Here is a 22,193-nt window from a genome sequence, read left to right on the forward strand (position 1 = left end):
GTACCATGCTGTTTTGGTTATGGTAGCCTTGTAGTATAGTTTGAAGTCAGACAGCATGATGCCTCCAGCTTTGTTCTTCTTGCCCAGGATTGTCTTGGCTATGCGGGCTCTTTTTTGGTTCCATATGAACTTTAAAGTAGTTTTTTCCAATTCTGTGAAGAAAGTCAGTGGTAGTTTGATGGGGACAGCATTGACTCTATAAATTACTTTGGGTGGTCAGGCCATTTTCACAATATTGATTCTTCCTATCCATGAGCATGGAATGTTCTTCCATTTGTTTGTGTCCTCTCTTATTTCCTTGAGCAGTGGTTTGTAGTTCTCCTTGAAGAGGTCCTGCACATACCTTGTAAGTTGGATTCCTAGGTATTTTATTCTCTTTGTAGCAATTGTGAATGGGAGTTCACTCATGATTTGGCTCTCTGTTTGTCTGTTATTGGTGTATAGGAATGCCTGTGATTTTTGCACATTGATTTTGTATCCTGAGACTTTGCTGAAGCTGCTTATCAGCTTAAGGAGATTTGGGGCTGAGACGACGGGGTTTTCTAAATATACAATCATGTCATCTGCAAACAGAGACAATTTGACTTCCTCTCTTCCTATATGAATAACCTTTATTATATTCTCTTGCCTGGTTGCCCTGGCCAGAACTTCCAATACTGTGTTGAATAGGAGTGGTGAGAGAGGGCATCCTTCTCTTGTGCCAGTTTTCAAAGGGAATGCTTCCAGTTTTTGTTCAGCATTCAGCATGATATTGGCTGTGGGTTTGTCATAAATAGCTCTTATTATTTTGAGATATGCTCCATCAATACCTAGTTTATTGAGAGTTTTTAGCATGAAAGGCTGTTGAATTTTGTCGAAGGTCTTTTCTGCATCTATTGAGATAATCATGTGGTTTCTGTCATTGGTTCTGTTTATGTGATGGATTACATTTATTGATTTGTGTATGTTGAACTAGCTTTGTATCCCAGGGATGAAGCCAACTTGATAGTGGTAGATAAGCTTTTTGATGTGCTGCTGGATTCGATTTGCCAGTATTTTATTGAGGATTTTTGCACGATGTTCATCAGGGATATGGGCCTAAAATTCTCTCTTTTTGTTGTGTCTCTGCCAGGCTTTGGTATCAGGATGATGCTGGCCTCATAAAATGAGTTAAGAAAGATTCCCTCTTTTTCTATTTATCAGGATAGTTTCAGAAGGAATGGTACAGCTCCTCTTTGTACCTCTGGTAGAATTTGGTGGTGAATCCGTCTGATCCTGGCCTTTTTTTGGTTGGTAGACTATTAATTATTGCCTCAATTTCAGAACCTGTTATTGGTCTATTCAGAGATTCAACTTCTTCTTCGTTTAGTCTTGGGAGGGTGTATGTGTCCAGGAATATACCATTTCTTCTAGATTTTCTAGTTTATTTGTGTAGAGGTGTTTATAGTATTCTCTGATGGTAGTTTGTATTTCTGTGGGATTGGTGGTGATATCCCCTTTATCATTTTTTATTGCATCTATTTGATTTTTCTCTCTTTTCTTCTTTATTAGTCTTGCTAGTAGTCTATCGACTTTGTTGATCTTTCCAAAAAAACAGCTCCTGGATTCATTAATTTTTTGAAGGTTTTTTTGTGTCTCTATCTCCTTCAGTTCTGCTCTGATCTTATTTCTTGTCTTCTGCTAGATTTTGAATTTGTTTGCTCTTGCTTCTCTAGTTCTTTTAATTGTGATGTTAGGGTGTTGATTTTAGATCTCTCATGCTTTCTCTTGTGGGCATTTAGTTCTATACATTTCCCTCTATACACTGCTTTAAATGTGTCCCAGAGATTCTGGTACATTGTATCTTTGTTCTCATTGGTTTCAAAGAACATCTTTATTTCTGCCTTCATTTCATTATTTATCCAGTAGTCATTCAGGAGCAGGCTGTTCAGTTTCCACGTAGTTGTGCGGTTTTTAGTGAGTTTCTTAATCCTGAGTTCTAATTTGATTGCACTGTGGTCTGAGAGACAGTTTGTTGTGATTTCTGTTCTTTTATATTTGCTGAGGGTGTTTTACTTCCAATTACATGGTCAATTTTAGAATAAGTGTGATGTTGTGCTGAGAAGAATGTATATTCTGTTGATTTGGGGTGGAGAGTTCTATAGATATCTATTAGGTCTGCTTGGTCCAGAGCTGAGTTCAAGTCCTGGATATCTTTGTTAATTTTCTGTCTCGTTGATCTGTCTAATATTGACAGTGGGGTGTTAAAGTCTCCCACTACTATTGTGTGGGAGTGTAAGTCTCTTTGTAGGTCTCTAAGAACTTGCTTTATTAATCTGGGTGCTCCTGTATTGGGCACATATATATTTAGGTTACAGCTTCTTGTTGAATTGATCCCTCTACCATTATGTAATGGCCTTCTTTGTCTCTTTTGATCTTTGTTGGTTTAAAGTCTGTCTTATCAGAGACCAGGATTACAACCCCTGCCTTTTTTTTTTTTTTTTTTTTTTGCTTTCCATTTGCTTAGTAGATCTTCCTTCATCCCTTTATTTTGAGCCTATGTGTTTCTCTGCATGTGAGGTGGGTCTCCTGAATGCAGCACACTGATGGGTCTTGACTCTTTATCCAATTTGCCAGTCTGTCTTTTAGTTTGAGCATTTAGCCCATTTACATTTAAGGTTAATGTTGTTATGTGTGAATTTGATCCTGTCTCTATGATGCTAGCTGGTTATTTTGCCCATTAGTTGATGCAGTTTCTTCATAGTCTTGATGGTCTTTACAATTTGGCATGTTTTTGTGGTGAATGGTACCAGTTATTCCTTTCTATATTTAGTGCTTCCTTCAGGAGCTCTTGTAAGGCAGGCCTAGAGGTGACAAAATCTCTCAGCATTTCCTTGTCTATAAAGGATTTCTCCTTCACTTATGAAGCTTAGTTTGGCTGGATATGAAATTCTGGGTTGAACATTATTTTCTTTAAGAATGTTGAATAGGCCGGGCGCGGTGGCTCAAGCCTGTAATCCCAGGACTCCGTCTCAAAAAAAAAAAAAAAAGAATGTTGAATACTGGCCCCCACTCTCTTCTGGCTTGTAGGATTTCTGCCAAGAGATCTGCTGTTAGTCTGATGGGCTTCCCTTTGTGGGTAACCCAACCTTTCTCTCTGGCTGCCCTTAACATTTTTTTCCTTCATTTCAACCGTGGTGAATCTGACAATTATGTGTCTTGGAGTTGCTCTTCTCAAGGAGTATCCTTGTGGTGTTCTCTGTATTTCCTGAATTTGAATGTTGGCCTGCCTTGCTAGGTTGGGGAAGTTCTCCTGGATAATATCCTGAAGAGTGTTTTCTAACTTGGTTCCATTCTCCCTGTCACTTTCAGGTACACCAATCAAGCATAGATTTGGTATTTTCACATAGGCCCATATTTCTTGGAGGCTTTGTTCATTTTGTTTCATTCTTTTTCCTCTAATCTTGTCTTCTCACTTTATTTCATTAATTTGATCTTCAATCACTGGTATCCTTTCTTCCTCTTGATCAAATCAGCTACTCAAGCTTGTGTATGCTTCATGAAGTTCTCATACTGTGATTTTCAGCTCCATCAGGTCATTTAAGCTCTTCTCTACACTGATTATTCTAGTAAGCCATTTGTCTAACCTTTTTTCAAGGTTTTTAGCTTCTTTGCAATGCATCAGAACATGCTCCTTTAGCTTGGAGAAGTTTATTATTACTGGCCTTCTGAAGCCTACTTCTATCAACTCGTCAAATTCATTCTCTGTCCAGTTTTGTTCTCTTGTTGGCGAGGAACAGTCTTCCTTTGGAAGAGAAGAGGCATTCTGGTTTTTGGAATTTTCAGCCTTTCTGCTCTGGTTTCTCCCCGTCTTTGCAGTTTTATCTACTTTTGGTCTTTGATGTTGGTGACCTATGGATGCGGTTTTGGTGTGGATGTCCTTTGTGTTGATGTTGATGCTATTCCTTTCTGTTTGTTAGTTTTCCTTCTAACAGACTGGCCCCTCAGCTGCAGGTCTGTTGGAGTTTGCTGGAGGTCCACTCCAGACCCTGTTTGCCTGGGTATCACCAGTGGAGGCTGCAGAACAGCAAATAGTGCTCCCTGATCCTTCCTCTGGAACTTCATCCCAGAGGGGCACCCACCTATATGGGGTGTCTGTTGGCCCCTACTGGGAGGTATCTCCCAGTCAGGCTAAAGGGGGTCAGGGACCCATTTGAGGAGGCAGTCTGTCTGTTATTGGAGTTCAAACGCTGTGCTGGGAGAACCACTGTTCTCTTCAGAGCTGTCAGGCAGGGATGTTTAAGTCTGGAGAAGCTGTCTGCTGCCTTTTGTTCAGATACGCCCTGCCCCCAGAGGTGGAATCTAGAGAGGCAGTAGGCCTTGCTAAGCTGCAGTGGGCTCTGCCCAGTTCAAGCTTCCCTGCTGCTTTGTTTACACTGTGAGTATAGAACCGCCTACTCAAGCCTCAGCAATGGCAGATGCCCCTCCCTCTGTCAAATTTCAGCATCCCAGGTCGATCTCAGACTGCTGCGCTAGCAGCAAGAAAGGCTCCATGGGCATGGGACCTGCCAAGACAGGCACAGGAGGGAATCTCCTGGTCAGCCAGATGCGAAGGCCGTGGGAAAAGCACAGTATTTGCACAGGAGTGTACTGCTCCTCCAGGTACAGGCAATCAGGGCTTCCCTTGGCTAGGAAAGGGAAATCCCCTGACCCCTTGCACTTCCCGGGTGAGGTGACACCCTGTCCCTCTTCGGCTCACCCTCTGTGGGCTGCACCCACTGTCCAATGAGTCCCAACGAGATAAACCAGGGACCTCAGTTGGAAATGCAGAAATCACCCGTCTTCTGCATCGGTCTCGCTGGGAGCTGTAGACTGGAGTTGTTCCTATTCAGCCATCTTGGAAGCGACCCACTCTATATGTTCTTATTGCAGAATTTAGTCCATTTACATTCAATGTTATTATTGATAAGTGAGGACTATCTCTTGTCATTTTGTTATTTTTTTTTCTGGTTGTTTTGTGGTTTTCCTGTTTTCTTCCTTCCTGTCTCTCTTTCAGTGAAGATGATTCTATCTAGCGGTATTTTTTAATTCCTTGTTTTTTATTTTTGTGCATCTCTTGTACAGTTTTCGATTTGAGGTTACCATTAGGCTTGCAAATACTATCTTTAACCCACTGTTTTAAAGTGATAACAAATTAACACTGATTGCATAAACAAACAAGCTAATTACCAATCAAGCAAAAAGAAAACTTATAAAAACTCAGTAATTTAACTTTGTCTCTTCACTTTTTACATTTTTGTTGTTTCCATTCATATCTTATATACTGTCTATGTCTTGAAAAGCTGTAGTTATTATTTTTGATTGGTTCATCTTTTCATTTTTCTACTTATGAGTATTTTACACATCACACTTACAGTGTTATAATATTCTGTGTTTTTCTGTGTACCTACTATTACCAGTGAGTTTTGTACCTTCAGATGATTTCTTATCGCTGATTAACATCCTTTTCTTTCAGATTGTAGACCTCTCTTTAGCATTTCTTATAGGACAGGTCTGGTGTTAATGAAATCCCTCAGCTTTTGTTTATCTGGGTAAGTCTTTATTTCTCCTTCATGTTTGAAGGATATTTTCACTGTATATACTATTCTAGGGTAAAAGTTTTTTTCCTTCAGCACTGTAAATATATCCTGGCCTGTAAGGCTTCCACTGAAAAGTCTGCTGCCAGATGTATTGGAGCTCCATTGTATGTTATTTGTTTCTTTTATCTTGATGCTTTTAGGATCTTTATCCTTGACCTTTGGGAATATTATTATTAAATGCCTCAAGGTAGTCTTCTTTGGGTTACATCTGCTTGGTTTTCTATAACCTTCTTGTACTTGAATATTGATATTTTTCTATAGGTTTGGGAAGTTCTCTGTCATCCCATTGAATAAACTTTCCACTCATCTCTTTCTCTACCTCCTCTTTAAGGCCAAAAATGCTTAGATTTGCCCTTTTGAGGCTATTTTTGCGATTTTGTAGATAGATTTTGAGGCTTTCTTTTTTCTTTTGTCTCCTTCGACTGTATATTTTCTTTTTTTTTTTTTTTTTTTTTTTTTGAGACGGAGTCTCGCTCTGTCGCCCAGGCTGGAGTGCAGTGGCACGATCTCGGCTCACTGCAAGCTCCGCCTCCCGGGTTCACGCCATTCTCCTGCCTCAGCCTCCTGAGTAGCTGGGACTACAGGCGCCCACCACCGCGCCCGGCTAATTTTTTGTATTTTTAGTAGAGACAGGGTTTCACTGTGGTCTCGATCTCCTGACCTTGTGATCCGCCCGCCTTGGCCTCCCAAAGTGCTGGGATTACAGGCGTGAGCCACCGCGCCCGGCTCGACTGTATATTTTCAAACAGCCTGTCTTCAAGCTCACTAATTCTTTCTTCTGCTCGATCAATTCTGCTATTATGAGACTTTGATGCATTCTTCAGTATGTTAATTGCATTTTTCCATTCCAGAATTTCTGCTTGACTCTTTTTAAATTATTTCTATCTCTTTATTAAATCTATTTGACAGAATTTTAAATTCCTTCTCTGTGTTATCCTGAATTTCTTTGAGCTTCCTCAAAACAGCTATTTTGACTTCTCTGAGAGTTCACATGTCTCTGTTTCTCCGGGACTGGTCCCTGGTGCCTTATTTGTTTGGTGAGGTATGTTTTCTGGATGGTCTTGATACTTGTGAGTGTTCGTCAGTGTCTGGGCATTGAAGAGTTTGGTATTTTTTGTAGTCTTCGCAGTCTGACCTTGTGTGGACCTATCCTTGGGAAGGGTTTCCAGGTATTTGAAGGGACTTGAGTGTTGTGATTGAAGTTTTTTGTCACTGCAGCTGTATTTGCACTAGGGGGCACCACAAGCCCAGTAATGATGTAGTTCTTGCAGACTCATAGAAGTATTGCCTTGGTGGTCTTGGATAAGATCCAGAAGAATTATCTGACTTACTAAGCAGGGACTCATTCTCTCCCCCCTTTTTTTTTTTTTTTTTTTTGAGATGGAGTCTTGCTCGGTTGCCCAGACTGGAGTGCAATGGCACAATTTTGGCTCACTGCAACCTCCACCTCCCAGGTTCAAGCCATTCTCCTGCCTCAGCCTCCCGAGTAGCTGGGATTACAAGCGCCCACCACCCCCCCCCGGCTAATTTTTTGTATTTTTAGTAGAGATGGGGTTTCACCATGTTGGCCAGGCTGGTCTCAAACTCCCGACCTCGTGATCCGCCCACCTCGGCCTCCCAAAGTGCTGGGATTACAGGTGTGAGCCACCGCTCATGGCCTCTACTCTTAATTTCTACCAAATAAATGGATTATCTCTCTGTGCTGAGCCTCCTGGAGGTGGGGGACAGGTGACACAAGCACCCCTGTAACCTCCACCACTGGGACTGCACTGGATCAGACCTGAACCCAGTGCAGCACTGGGTCTTACTCAAGGCCTGCTATAGCCACTATCTGACTACCACCAGTGTTCACTCAAGGCCCTAGGGATCTACAATCACCAGGTGGCAAAACCAGCCAGTCTTGTATCCTTCTTTTCAGGGAAGTGAGTGTCCCTGAGCTCTAGGCAGGTTCATGCCATCCAGGAGCCAGGGCCGAGTCAGAAACCTAAGGAATCCACCTGGTGCTCTATTCCACTGTGGCTAAGCTGGTACCAAAACCACAAGACAAGATTCTTCTCACTCTTCCCTCACCTTTCCCAAGGCAGAGGAATCTTTCCCCACGGCCACCACCACCACAGCCAATGGGGAGTATTTATAGGGTACCACTGATGTTCACTTAAGGCCCAAGTCCAGGCCAGGACTCACCCTTCAGGACAGTGGGCTCCCCTCTGTCCCAGGGTAGGTCCAGAGTTGCTGTCCATGAGCCAAAGCCTGGAATCGGGAACCCCTAGAGCCCACTTGGTGCTCTTCCCCACTGTGGCCAAGCTGGTACCTAAGCTGCAAGACGAAGTTCCCTTTATTCTTCCCCCTCCTTTTCTCAAGTGGAAGGGGTCTCTCCTCATAGCCACCACAGCTGTGAATATGCTGGGTCACACCTGAAGCCCGCATGTCTGAATCTAACTCAAGGCCCATAGCATGTACTACTTGGTTATTGCTACTGATTATTTAGTGCCCAAGGGCTCTTAAGTCAGCAGGTAGTGAATCCTGCCAGAACTGAATCCTTCCCTTCAAGGCAGCAGGTTTCCTGTCTAATCCAGGGTGTGTCTAGAAATGTTGTCTGGGAGTTAGGGCCTGGAATGGGAGCCTGATGATTCTGCCCAGTGCCCTATCCTACTGTGGCTTAGCTGGTATCCAAGTTGCAAAATAAAATCCTCTTACCTCTTCCCTCTTCTCTCTTCAAGCAGGAAGGAGTCTCTTTGGGAGCTGTACCCTGCACTGCCTGGGGTTGAGGGAGGGGTGGCGTAAGCACTCCCTTTGCCACTCCGACTGGTGTGTCACTGAGTCGCACGCCATCTCCACTGGCTCCGAGACCAGTCCAAGTCCACTGGCTCTGAGACCAGTACAACACTAGTACTTGCCTAGGAAGTGTAGTTCTTGTGGCCTAGATTGGCATTATTTGGAACCCCCCCAGCGGCAAGGCTTGCTGAAACTCAAGTTCAAACCACTGGGATGGGCTATTCGCCTCTGGCGAGGGCTGGTCTGAATGCACTCTCCATGGGCACCGGCTGAGTTCTGCCTGGTGTTGGGAGCACTGAGTTCCCACAATTCCTGCACTTTCCTTTAACCGCACAGATTTTCTCCACATCATGTGGCCAGTGCAGGGGCTGGGGGAGAGGTGGAGTTGGAGATTCAAGACTGTCTTTCCTACTCTCTTCAGTACCTCTTTCAGCAATATGAAGCTAAAACCAAGTACTATGACCACTCACTTGATTTTTGGTCCTTATGAAGGTGCTTTTTTGTATAGATAGTTGTCAAATTTGGTGTTCCTGCAGGGAGGACAATTGGTAGAATCTTCTATTTGGCCATCTTGCCCCCACCCTCAAAACTTAGTAATTTAAAACAATATTTTATTAGGTCTCACAATTCTGTACAATGATCAGGCTTAGCAAGACAGTTCTGTTTCACATGCTATGGTCATTCTTGCAGAAGCATTTATATGGTAGCTTGGCTAGGGCTGGGATGACAGTGACTTCTGCTTACACTCCAGTGTCTTTCCCCATGTAGCTTCTGATCATTAAATAATCTATTTTGAACTTTATGACATAGCTCTGGCTTCCAAGAGGATGTGTTCTAAGAGAAAAAGCCCCAATGTACGAGTACTTATGAAGCCTCTGCTTAGTAACATGATTGCTAATGTTTCGTTGGCCAAGAAAGTCACATGACCAAGTTAATGTAGGAGTGATCTACTTAAGGACATGAAGTATGGTTCATTGGGAGCCACAAATATAACAGCATCATTTATTTACTGGCTGTTCACAGATATTTAGACTGCTTATAACTTTTCCCATTACAACAATATAGTAAATATCACTGTAGCAAAATATTTGCCCAAGTAAGCTCACACAAAAAATTATCATAGATAAAAATATAAACTGCTCAGACTTAATGAACATGAAATTTTAAATTCCAATTTAAACAGATAAAACTGAATTTCTATCCATTATCTATATTAATTTACATCAAAAAGGAAAAAAATACAGTAGTACTCATTCCTGAAAACTCCAGCCAATGCTGGAAATTATCAATCTTTTTAGTATTTTTCCAATCTGGGAATCAAAAGCTGATTATCTCATTTTTGTTTTAATCTGCATTTATTTTATTAGTAGTAAAGTTAAGCATACTTTTGTACATTTTATGATTACTTGTATTTCTTCATTCTGTTCATTCTTCTGTTGGGTTGTTTTGATTTGGAATATTTTGTAAATAAGATATTGATTTTTTTATTATTTTGCATGTTGCAAATATTTTCTCTCCATCACTTTGTTTTTTAAGAGACTAAGTCTTGCTTGTCACCCATGCTGGACTGCAGTGGTACAATCACAGCTCACTGTAACCCTGAACTCCTGGGATTAAGTGATCCTCCTGCCTCTGCCTCCTGCCCAAGTAGCTAGGACTATGGATACACGCCATCATGTCCAACTAATTAAAATTTTTTCTTATAGAGAAAGGGTCTCATTATGTTGCCCAGGCTGGTCTCGAACTCCTGGCCTCAAGTGATTGATCCTCCCACCTCAGCCTCCCAAAGCACTGGAATTACACAGGTATGAGCCACTGTGCCTGGCCAGTCACTTTTTTTTAACTTTATGATGGCTATTATCCTGTAAAAGCTAAGAATCTAGCCATCATATCCAGCCATCTTTTCCTTTATGAAGGATAATCTCTATTCCCAAGAATATAAAACTTGTTTCTTATATTTTCTAGTATTTGTATGGTTTTCTTCTTTGCATTGAGTTTTAGTTTTCTTTTCTTTTTTTTTTTTTTTTTTTTTGAGACAAGCTTTTGCTGTGTCACCCAGGCTGCAGTGCAGTGACACAAACACAGCTCACTGCAGCCTTGATCTTCTGGGCCCAAGTGATCCTCCTACCTCAGCCTCCCAAGTAGCTGGGAATACAAGCGTGTACCACCACACCCAGCTAAAATTTTGAGATAGAGTCTCACTCTGTAGCCCAGGCTGGAGTGCAGTGACGTGATCTTGGCTCACTGCAACCTCCGCTTCCTGGGTTCAAGTGATTCTCCTGCCTCATCCTCCTGAGTAGCTGGGATTACAAGCACCCACCACCATGCCCAGCTAATTTTTTGTATTTTTAGCAGAGATGGGGTTTCACCATGTTGGCCAGGCTGGTCTCAAACTCCTGACCTCAAGTGATCCGCCTACCTCGGCCTCCCAAAGTGTTAGGACTGCAGGTGTGAGCCACCATGCCCGGGTCCCAACTAAAATTTCTTAAGTTTTTTGTTGAAAACCACCATGTTGCCCAGGCTGTTTTCAAACTCCTGGCTTCAAGTGATCCTCCCACCTCAGCCTACCACAGGATTACAGGTATGAGATACCAGACCCAGCCCTGGGTTTTATTTTTGTGTATAAGGTATGTATGAATGCTCCAAATACCACTTACTATTGTTCTTTTCACCCATTGAATTGACTTATCTTTTTAATGATTTATTTATTCCTGCAACTATGTCACATTTTAAATTATTACAGCATTTGAACATGGTTTAATATCTGATAGAGCAAGTAGTACTTCACTCTTCTCTTTTGAAAATGTTATTGGCTATCCTCATGTATTTTTCTTACATATATAACTTTAGAATCATCCTACCGAGCTCTAAAAAACACTGCATTAGGTTTTGATTAGCACTGTATTAAATTTGGGGATTCTTTGAAGGAAACTCTAGAAATGAAAAAGGTAATCATTGAAATTAAAAACTCTGAGGAAGGTTAGATAGCAGGTAAAAACATCTGAAGAGATAATTAGAAAACACCACAATGAATTACACAGAACTCAGTACAGAGAGGCAAATAGGAAGAAATATAAGAGAGTTAAGAGTCAAAAAGGATAAGATGACATGGGCCAATATGCTGTCTATTGGGGTTTCAAGAAAAAGATAATAGAGAAAATAAGGGGCAATACTCAAAAAAAAAATCACAGCTGAAGTTTTTCGTAACATTCAGGTATCAAAATGAGCCTCTAAAAATATAGATAAATCCACACCTAGACACATTAAAAATAAAGATCATCAATGACAAACAAATCTTAAGAGCGAATAGAAATGATGAATTACCTACAGAGGAAAACTTCTAAATAGCAGCAAAAGAACTCAATAAAATCTCTTTAAAATACTGACAGAACACAAATGTAATCTACAATTTCATGGCAAAATAAAGACATTTTCTGGAAAAAGGAAAGTCTAAAAGAGTTTACCATTAACAGACTTTTTAGCATTGAATTAGAGGAATGTGAATTAGCTGGACCAGTTTCCGGAGTACACAGAAGATGGCTTCAACTTTTTTTTTCTTTTCTTTTGAGACAGAATCTCACTCTGTCGCCCAGGCTGGAGTATAGTAGCGTGGTCTTGGCTCACTGCAACCTCTGCCTCCCAGATTTAAGCGATTCTCCTGCCTCAACCTCCCAAGTAGCTGGGACTACAGGGGCCTGTCACCACGCCCAACTAATTTTGTTTGTATTTTTAGTAGAGATGGGGTTTCACTATGTTGGTCAGGCTGGTCTCAAACACCTGACCTGGTGATCCACCCACCTTGGCCTCCCAAAGTGCTGGGATTACAGGCGTGACCAACTGCACCTAGCCTAAAGTTCTTATGAGGTTGTCTTGAAAAAACGTGTCAGCAGAGCCTATCGTGGTTCCACGTGTGCTAATTGTGTCCATGACAGGCTCAAACATGCTTTCTTCATCAAGGAGCAGAAAATCCTTGTGAAAGTGTTGAAGGCACAAGCACAGAGTTTGAAAGCTAAATTTTAAAATAAAGCTTTCTTGGGTAATAAAAGAAAAAGAAGAAAAAAAAAAACACTATTCCTTTTCTAACCTGAAATTTTTCAGAAGCTTTTTAAAAGAAGCATATTTTTTAAGCCGGAAATATAAACAGACCAAAGTATAAAATTTAAAACATAATAAAACAGAATATTGTTTTAAATGGTGACCAGAAGTTGTTTCACTTAGGAAAGAACATTTTAAGCTAATTTTAAAAAACAGTTTTTTATAATACTTATCCAAAATACTATTTTTAGCAGAATTTCATCTTAAAACAGGCTCTTATTACACTAATAAGTAACTTTAAATAGGATGAACACCGTGGTATTTAAATTTTCTTATTGTAACAATAAATTTCAATATTTTTAAATCCTAGAACAATATTCATATTATTATATAATAAAAATGTTGTTTCATCTCTTTTTCTCTCATTTATAGTTTATTTTCAGAAAGTCAGTAAATTATATTGATTCTTCTTTCTGCCTCTTCTGTTCTATCTTCATGGTCATATATACATCCTAGTGAACTCATTTCTATATCATTACTGCAATAGTTTTATGGTTTAGTTTTTTCTCTCCAGAATCTTCCAAGTTCAGTCTATCCTATATAGAGTTAAAATTTAGACCCATACAAGTCTCAGAAATAAAATGCTTTTTAAGGGGATTTGCACAATATAGATATCCTGCTGAAACCAACATTTTTTACTTTTTTTTTTTTTTTTTTTTTGAGACAAAGTCTTGTTCCATCACCTAGGCTGGAGTTCAGTGGCGTGATCCTGGCTCATTGCAACCTCCACCTCCTGGGTTCAAGCAATTCTTGGGACTCAGCAGCTGGGACTACAAGCATGTGCCACCACATCCAGCCAATTTTTTTTATTTTTAATAGAGACAGCATTTCACCATGTTAGCCAGGCTGGTCTCGAACTCCTGCCTCGTCTTTTACCATTTTATATTAGACATATGCTTTAAGAAAAAATCCCAGTTGCCACTTTTTAAAATAAAGATATTTGATTCTTTTAACCCAGAATATTTACTACATACATTTATTTTGTCACTTAATCATACACTGCTTTGTTTCATTATTTAATCATTTCATAGGCATCTGTATAATAACCTTAACAAAAATGTAATCTCCCCAAGAGCGATTCTTTTTCATCAGCCATGTGTCTAAAGAGGGTGCTATCTGTGCACTCCCAGGGATTCAATAAATACTAGTTGAGTTATCAGGTACTTAATCTGAAAACCCCTCTTTTATTTTGTGCGTTAGTTTCCAAATTCTTATTTCCCATTCCCTGATCATTGACTTAATCTGTCCTATTCTCTTTTACTTCATTAATTGGACTATATATTTTATTTCTAAACAAGAGGGATGTTTATGTCTTTTTTATTCTTTAAAAAACAATAAACTAAACAAAATCAAGTTTTCTTATTTAAAAAAAGCATTTTAAAAAGGAGCTTACCCTTCTCATACGCAATTCTTCTAATGCTTCCAGTAAACTTGTTTTGAAATCTAACAGCTGAATAGAAAACAATGTCTCTGAAGAACTTTGAAGAGTAAAAGTAGATGATGACTCAGTATTGAAGTTGTTTTCCATGTTAATATTTATTTCCTGTAATGTAAAAAGGTCTTAACTGAAAAAAATAATTTATCTAGGTTTTTCAAGTAAAAGCATAGTTACCATAAAAATATGACAACCTGTATCCCATAATCCGCCAATTTCAGCACTGATTAACAGTTGTGTCATCACTCCACTCTAATGCTGACCAAAAAAACACTTAGCAACAATGGTATTATTCTGTTTCTCTATGGTTGAAGTCTTTTCTGGCAGCTGAGTATGCTCAAAGGCCAAATTTTCCCTCACCAGTCTTCTAAAGGCTGGGTTCGTGACGTTGCAGGCAAGTTGCTTCATGCCAAAGCTGGGATACACATTCTGCTTCCTAAACTTTGCCTTGACATAAAGCTTCTTTGTGAAGATGATGTGAATAGTAATATGAAATCTTTAAACTCAACATAGTTGGAAGATGAATGCTGTAAAAATTGCCTTTTATTAAAAACCAAGATAGTTAAATACCTTTCTCAACCCAGAAAATGTATGAGTCAGGCTGCAAGCAACTTTTCAACTTTTCAATATGAAACAATTATCAATTCACAGGTAGTTGCAAAAGAATGTACAGTGAGGTCCTATACACCATTCACTTAATAACCCCTGCAAATGTTAACATCTTGTACAACAAGAGTACAGTATTAAAAATGTGCATCTGACTTCGGTACAATCCATGGAGCTTATTAGCACTTTACCAGTTATACATGTACTTATTTGTGTGTATGTGTCTGTATGTATATATGCTTTTGGCAAGTTTATCATATTTATAGCTTCATATAACTATGACCGCAATTTAAGATACAGAACTCTAGCATCAATACAAGCTTCTTCAAGCAGCTTCTTTGTTGTCATACCCACTCTCTTCCCCCATCCTTAACTCCGAGAAAATACTAATCTGTTATCTATCTCCGTAATTTTGTTATTTCAAGAGTGGTCATAAATGGAATCACACATCATGTAACCTATGGCTTTTTTTTTTAGGTTCATCCAAATTGTTACATGTATCAATAACTCATTCCTTTTTATTGTTTAGTAGTATTTTGTGGTATGGATGTATTATTTACTTAACTACTCACCCACGGAATAACATTTTAGTAGTTTCCAGTTTGTGACTATTATGAATAAAGGTGCTATAAACATTTATGTACACATTTCTCTGTGACCATAATTTTTCATTTCTTAGAGATAAATGCCCAAGAGTAAAATTGTTGGGTTGAGTGAATATTCAGTCCATTTTTAGTTGTAAAGGAAACTGCCACATTATTTTCCAGAGTGGCTGTACCATTTTCCATTCCCACTGGCAATGTGCAAGTAATCCAGTTTCTCCAAATTTCTGCCAGCATTTGGTGTTATCACTATTTTTTTTATTTTAGCCATTCTGATAAGTATTATACTAATAAGCATTCTCCAGAGAAACAGAATAGGATAGGTATGTGCGTATATCCATGTGGGGGGGTGTATGTATATATGTGAAAGACTCATATGCACATATATATAGACACAGACCTACACACACACACATGCAGAGAGATAGAGAGAGACATTTTAGGGAACTGGCTTACACAATTGTGGGGACTGCCAACTCTGAAATCTTTAGGGTCAACCAGCAGGTTAGAGACTCAGGAAAGAGCTGATGTTGTAGCTCAAGTTCAAAAGCAGTCTGGAAGCAGAATTCCCACTTCCTTGGACAACCCTAATCTTTTTGTCTTTTGGCCTTCAACTGATTGGATGAGGCCCATCCACATTATGGAGAGTAATTTGCTTTATTCAAAGTCTGCTGATTTAAATGTTAATCACAGCCATAAAATACCTTCACAACATTATCTAGACTAGTATTTGTCCCAGCATCTGGGTACTATGGCCTAGCCAAGTTAATACATAAAATTAACAGCAGTGCATGTGCATAAAAGAAACTTTCTAAAAGGAAAATTTTCATTCCTGAAAATGATGAGGTATGTTATTTGGACCAATCCTCCTACTAAAAACAACTAAAAATTCTAAATAAAACGTTTTAAAATCTTCTCAAAAGCATCAAAGACTGAAAAGATAATAAAAAATTATGGAACCAAATTCTAAATTCTAAAAGAGAGCAAGAACCAAAAAGTAGACCAAGCACTAACAGCTATCTTTACCCTGTGGGGACTTGACAAATGAGGCAATATTAAACTATAGCTTTTATGAAGTCTGATTTAAAATGTACAGAATTCAAATTTAGGGCTTACCAAAATCTAATAAGAGACTCACTACATTAAGTAGAATTCAAAAGAGTTAAACTCTCACGTAAGGCTGAACCAAAAGTAACCCACCTTCTACAGGAGAGGTGCCTTGGTGCCAAGCAAATAAAGTATAAAGGAAAAGAAAAGGGAGGGAGAGACAAAGAAAGAGAAGAGGAAAAAAGTCTTATCCCAGAAAGTTGTAAACAGTTTAATTTCATATTAATTTTTAAATAAAAGCTGCTTCATAGGATAGTGAAAGAAACCTCAATCTATTAATATAATTTAAAATGCTTCCAGATTGATAATACCCATAAGAACTTTGCAGATGCAAATGAAAATTTATTCTAGAAGAATACACTTAGCCAGGTGTGGTGGTACACCCCTGTAGTCCCAGCTACTGGGGAGGCTGAGGTGGTAGGGTCATTTGAGCCCAGGAGTTTGAGGCTGCAGTGAGCCTTGATCGTGCCACTGCACTCCACCATAGGCGACAGTGTGAGATCCCTTCTCAAAAAAATAAAAGAAAGAAAGAAAAAAGAAAAAGACAAAGACAAACAAATAGAGACATCTGCAAGATGTCTGAACAGGTACTTCATAAAAGAGGATATCCAAATGGCCAATACACCCAGGAAAAGGTACCTAGCTTCATTAGTAATCAAGGATATGCAAATTAAAATGCCAAGATTCCACAACATACCAGATCAACCAAAAATTTCAAAGTCTGACATTACCAAGAATTAGTAAAGAAATGAAGCAATAGGAACTCCCAGATACCATCAGTATGTAAACAGGTAAGACCACTTTGGAAAACAGTTTGGTAGTATTACATTGAAGATATATACCCTTTATGTGTGTAACAAACCTCCCCAAAACATAATGACTTAAAATAACAATGATTTAAATATTTTTTGCTTTATTTAGCTCAGGATTCTGAAGATTGCTAATTTGTGCTGGGCTCAGCTGGATGGTTCCTCTGTTCTCTGCTGGGTTTATTAATGAGTCTGTGATCAGCTGCCTGTCTGAAGAGTCTGTTTCTAGGGGTTTGCTGTCGACTGTGGTACAAGGACAACTGGACCACATACCTCTCATATACTAAGGTAGTCTTGGTTTATTTATATAGTGGCTGGACTGGGTTCCAAGAGGAAGAGCAGAACATTCAAGGCTTTCTGAGACCCAGGTTCAGATATGGAGTAACACTGCTTCTGTCACATTCTACTCATCAAAGCAAATCACAAAACCAGCCAAGATTCAAGGGATGGAGAAATACACTCCATCTTTTGATGTAGGAAGACACAAAATGAACATTTCAAAGAGTGTTACTACAGAGAGGGGAGAAATTGTGGCCATTTAAACAATCCACCAGACATCCCTATGACCCAGCAATTGCTCTCTCCCATATTTATCCCTACTCCCATTTTTATCTGTCAAAATCTTACCCATCTTTCAAGGATCCACTAAAATATCTCTTCCTCCAAGAAGTCATTTTGGTCTCACCAATTAAAGTGGTCCCTTCATATTGCTGAGCAACCATTACAATATGTAACTATTTTATTACGCAATACATTTTATATCTGGAATCCTTGTAATGTCCCAAAGCCAGTGGCATATATTTTAGATTTTTATTATGGTATCCTTTCACTTCCAGTGCTGATTTCTGTATTAGTTATTGCTGTATAACTAACCACCCAAAACCTAATGGCTTACAGCACTAATTTATTATTTGTCATCATTTCATGGACTGGCTGGGTTGTTTGTCTGCTGATTTTATGTAGGCTGTTTTATACAAGTTTATTCAGTTGTTAGATTTGCTTAGTTAGGGCTGAATTCAGCTGGAAACGCTGGAACTTATGGGTGTCTTTCTTCACATGGTTTTCACCCCAGACTTCTACACAGCATGGTGATCTCTGGGGGGTATTTTTAAGAGTTCAAAGGCAGAAACTGCAAATCCCCTTGAAGCCTACACTGTAGAGCTCATACAGTGTCAATTCTGCCACATTCTATTAACTAAAGCATTTCATAAAGCTATCCTAGATTCAAAGGGGTGAAGAAATTGATTCCAATTCTAGATGGAAGAAACAGGTCACATTGTAAAGGGGTGTAGATACACAATGGGAAGAATTTGTGCCCATTAAACAATATGTAACAATATATAAATAATTACCAGATAAGAGAGGTTCTTGTGTTTCTAGAACAAAACCAGGATGCTATGAAAAGAATTCCACAATCACAAAGAGGGTGGCAGAAAGACTGTTTATGGAAACTGGAAAAGCGATAAAGAAACTGTTACTGGAGTCTGCAAAGACGTCCAGAAATAACTGGACAAAGTATTGTCTGCAGTAACTTGAAAGAGAGAAAATGTACCTAGTCAAATTGTGGACCTGACTAAGGTTACTTCTAGGCAGAATACTGGAAGTGTAAACTGACTTTTTTTTAGCTGAATATTGAAAGTATGGGGAGAGAGATGAAGTCAAAAAGAAATTGTTCAGGTTCATAAGTCAACTTTGGAGGATATACTACACGAAAAGGCCCAAGATGTGCTGGGCTAGAAAATAAAATCGTTTAACATCCAATCAACAAAAGTTTTCACAGTGAGAAATAGCTCAAATAAATATCAAAACACAGGTAAGAATGTTAAGAACATTTTAAGACCATGGAAAAATTCAAGGCAGCCTTACACAAGGATCTCAAGAACATTATCTTAGAGCATCCTGACATGCCCAAGGTAGGAGAAATTTGTCCTAAAAAGATTGACTTTGGAGAAAAGATTCATAGAACCCCCAGAAAGTTTTGTGTTTGTTTGGTTTCGGTTTTTTAAAAATTGTACTGGCAGCAGCACTGCCAGCTTGGACTAAAAAGGACTGACACGGTTAAAAAGAGGCCTTTGGACCACCAAAGAACAATGGGTAGAAAACAAGACTAAAACAACAACCATTTGCAAGCAGAGGCCACGTTTTATGCAAAAGGAGGGGCCTTTCAAGCAGCTAAGCCAAGAATTCAAAGGTATGGCCAAGATGAAAACAATGTACTAGGGGACCATTCCCTGGTTGCGGAATGGAGATCTAATCAAGAAATATCCCATGCCCCTGATAACTTGTGCCCACTTGCATTTCAGAAATGCTATGAACTAGTGACTGCTAAATGCCACTATTCCTCCCCTTTTTGAACGAAAGCATCTACTGTGGTTATCACATCCCTGTCTCACCATTGTGTATTGAATGTGTGAGAGGCAAATAGTTTTTTAGTCCATAGATCTCTGGATCAAGAGGAATAATACTTGACAAGCTGCAGCCAAAGAGCATGAACCACATTCAAACCAATGCAGATCAAGTAACGCTGGACTTTGAGCCCAATACTGTTTGGGGTTGAGATTTTTTGAAGTCTTGGGACGAAAGTGAACATGTTTTGCTTGTGTGAGAAATGTAAAAGAGATAAACTGATAAATTGCTTAATGGTGACAAATTCGTCCCATCATCTCATTTGAAATGTAATAGGGTCACTTCTCCATTCCAGAGATGAAATCTATGTCTCCACTCCCTTGAAACTAGGATTGCCTTACAATTTGTTTTGGTCAGTAGGCCTTGAAGTCTTTGCTCTTTGAAAATATTGCTCTGAACCTGCCATGCCATGTCATGCAAAGAACGAGAAGTTCAGAATCAAAGACTACATGGAGACAGGAGGCCCAGCCATCCCAAATGTCCCAGCTGGGGCTAACCCCCACAACAATCTACAAACTCAGGTGCAGTTGCAAGAGAGCCTAGGCAAGACCAGCAGAAAAACAATCCAACAAACTCACAAAATTAGGAGAAATAATAAATCACTGTTATTTTAAACCATTAAGTTGGAGGTAATTTGCTATGTAGCCACAGATTCAATATTTTTAGTTTAATTTTTTTATTCTGCTCTCTACATTGTCTCTTTTCTCCAAGTTCCTTTTCTCCCATTTGGTTTTCATCTCTTTTGTGGTTTTCTCAAATGTCAGATGATCCTCAGCTGTCTGTTTATATTTATAAGTAATGCATTAGTCAATATCATAAAAAACTAAAGCAGGGGGACTGTTCTAGCTTAAAGAACAACAAAGAGACATGACTACCAAATGCAATGTAGGAACTTTAATCAGATCCCAGATTGAAAAAACGAATAGCTATTGAGGGCATTTGGAGGAAAAATGAGGAAATTCGAATATTGAGTATAGTATATTGAGATAACATTCCTAAATCAATACTAGATTTCTTAGATGGCAACAAAGCAGAACATACTTGTCCTTGTTTAAGGAGATTCAAGTTTCAAGTATCTCAGAGCAAAGTATCATGATGCTTACAAGTTACTTTCAACAGATTCAGGAAAGAGAGGTATATATAGAGATAAAACAAACATAGCAGATTTTTAGTAACCGGTGAAATCTAGGTAAGGTTATAAAGGTGTTAGTTATTCTATTATTTGAACTATTGAAGTTTGAAAATAGAATGACACACTATAATCAAAAAGACAAATAATAACAAATGTTGACAAAGATGTGAGAAATTGGAACCTTCATAAACTGCTGGTGGGAATATAAAATGGTGCAACCAGAAAACAGCCTAGGTAGTTCCTCAAAAGGTTAAACATAAAGTTACCATATGACTCAGCAATTCCATTTCAATTTCCAAGAGAATACTACACACAAATATTCATAACAGCATTAATCATAATAACCAAAAAATGGAAACAACCCAAATGCCTATCAACTGGTGAATGGATAAATAAAATGTAGCATATCTACAAAATAGAATGTTAGTCCACAATAAGAAAGGAAAAAGTAATGATACATGCAACGACATGGATGAACCTTGAAAACGTTACATTAAATGAAAGAAGTCAGTCACAAAAGGCCACATATTTAATAATTCAACTTATATGAAATGTCCAGAATAAGCAAATCCACAGAGACATAAAGTAGATCTGTGTTTGCTTAGGTTGCAGGGTTGAAGCGGGATTGCAGAGGAATAGTGAAAGACTGCTAATGAGTATGGGGTTTCTTTTTGAGGTGTTAAAATGTTCTAAAATTGATTGTGGTGATGGATAAACAGCTGTGAATATACTAAAAATTACTGAATTGCACACTTTGAATGAGTCAACCATATCATATGGAAACTACATCTCAATAAAACTATTCTTAAAAAGTGGAATGATACATTAAAAATTGAATGGAACCAGGAGTGGTGGCTCACCCCTGTAATCTCAGAACTTTGGAAGGCTGAGGCAGGAGGATCACTGGAATCCAGGAGTTCAAGACCAGTCTGGGAAATACAGTGAGACCCCCATCTTTTCTCTCTCTCTCTCTCTCTCTCTCTCACACACACACACACACACACACACACAAAGTCAGGCATGGTGGCACACATCTCCCGCTACTTGGAAGGCTGAGGTTGGAGAATCACTTGAGCCCAGGAGTTTCAGGTTTCAGGGAGCTATGATCGCATTGCTGCCCTCTAGCCTGGGTAACAGAGCAAGACCCTGCCTCAAAAAAAAAAAAAAAAAGGAATAGAAGCACTGAGGGAGGGCTTATTGATTGATAGGTTTCACTACTAGGTGATCAGGTAACAAAACAGATTTTTCATTAGGGGTTCACCTCCGTAATGTCAATATGTAGACATATTTTCTCTCAGGTGTTTCATTTTCCCCAGAAAACTCTCCATTTTCCTGTCCTGAAGTTTAAAGAGAAGAAGGTAGGGAATTTTATCTGGCAGTATGCCTTCTGACAGAAGCATGATAGTAGAAGGTAAGGATTCCATAGTTCAATGAGTAGATTTTTACTTAATTTTCCTTTTCAGCCCCATGCTTCATCCCTGTCATCTGCTTTATCTGGTGTACTCCTAACTAGAATTGCCATGGTTCCATTTTTCCAGCACACAAACTCTCATCTTCTGCAGGGAATGAGACCTGGAAAGGTTCAAGTACTCTATACATATATTTTCAGCAAGTCTCCCTTTTTATTCC

At 39.1% G+C, this 22,193-nt stretch overlaps 1 protein-coding gene across 2 annotated transcripts in view; it reads right to left on the reverse strand.

Annotated features, from left to right (window-relative positions):
• CCDC73 (coiled-coil domain containing 73) overlaps positions 1–22,193 on the reverse strand; it is a 163,967-nt gene that overhangs the window by 120,665 nt on the left and 21,109 nt on the right. For both annotated transcript variants that reach the window (XM_021925933.2, XM_031653394.1), the window contains one exon: positions 13,861–14,010. In XM_021925933.2, the coding sequence (XP_021781625.2) occupies positions 13,861–13,995 (135 nt within the window). In that variant the 5' untranslated portion in view covers positions 13,996–14,010. The remainder of the gene's footprint in view (positions 1–13,860; positions 14,011–22,193) is intronic.

Source organism: Papio anubis, chromosome 12, assembly GCF_008728515.1.
Source record: "Papio anubis isolate 15944 chromosome 12, Panubis1.0, whole genome shotgun sequence".
In the NCBI taxonomy this organism is placed as follows: Eukaryota; Metazoa; Chordata; class Mammalia; order Primates; family Cercopithecidae; genus Papio; species Papio anubis.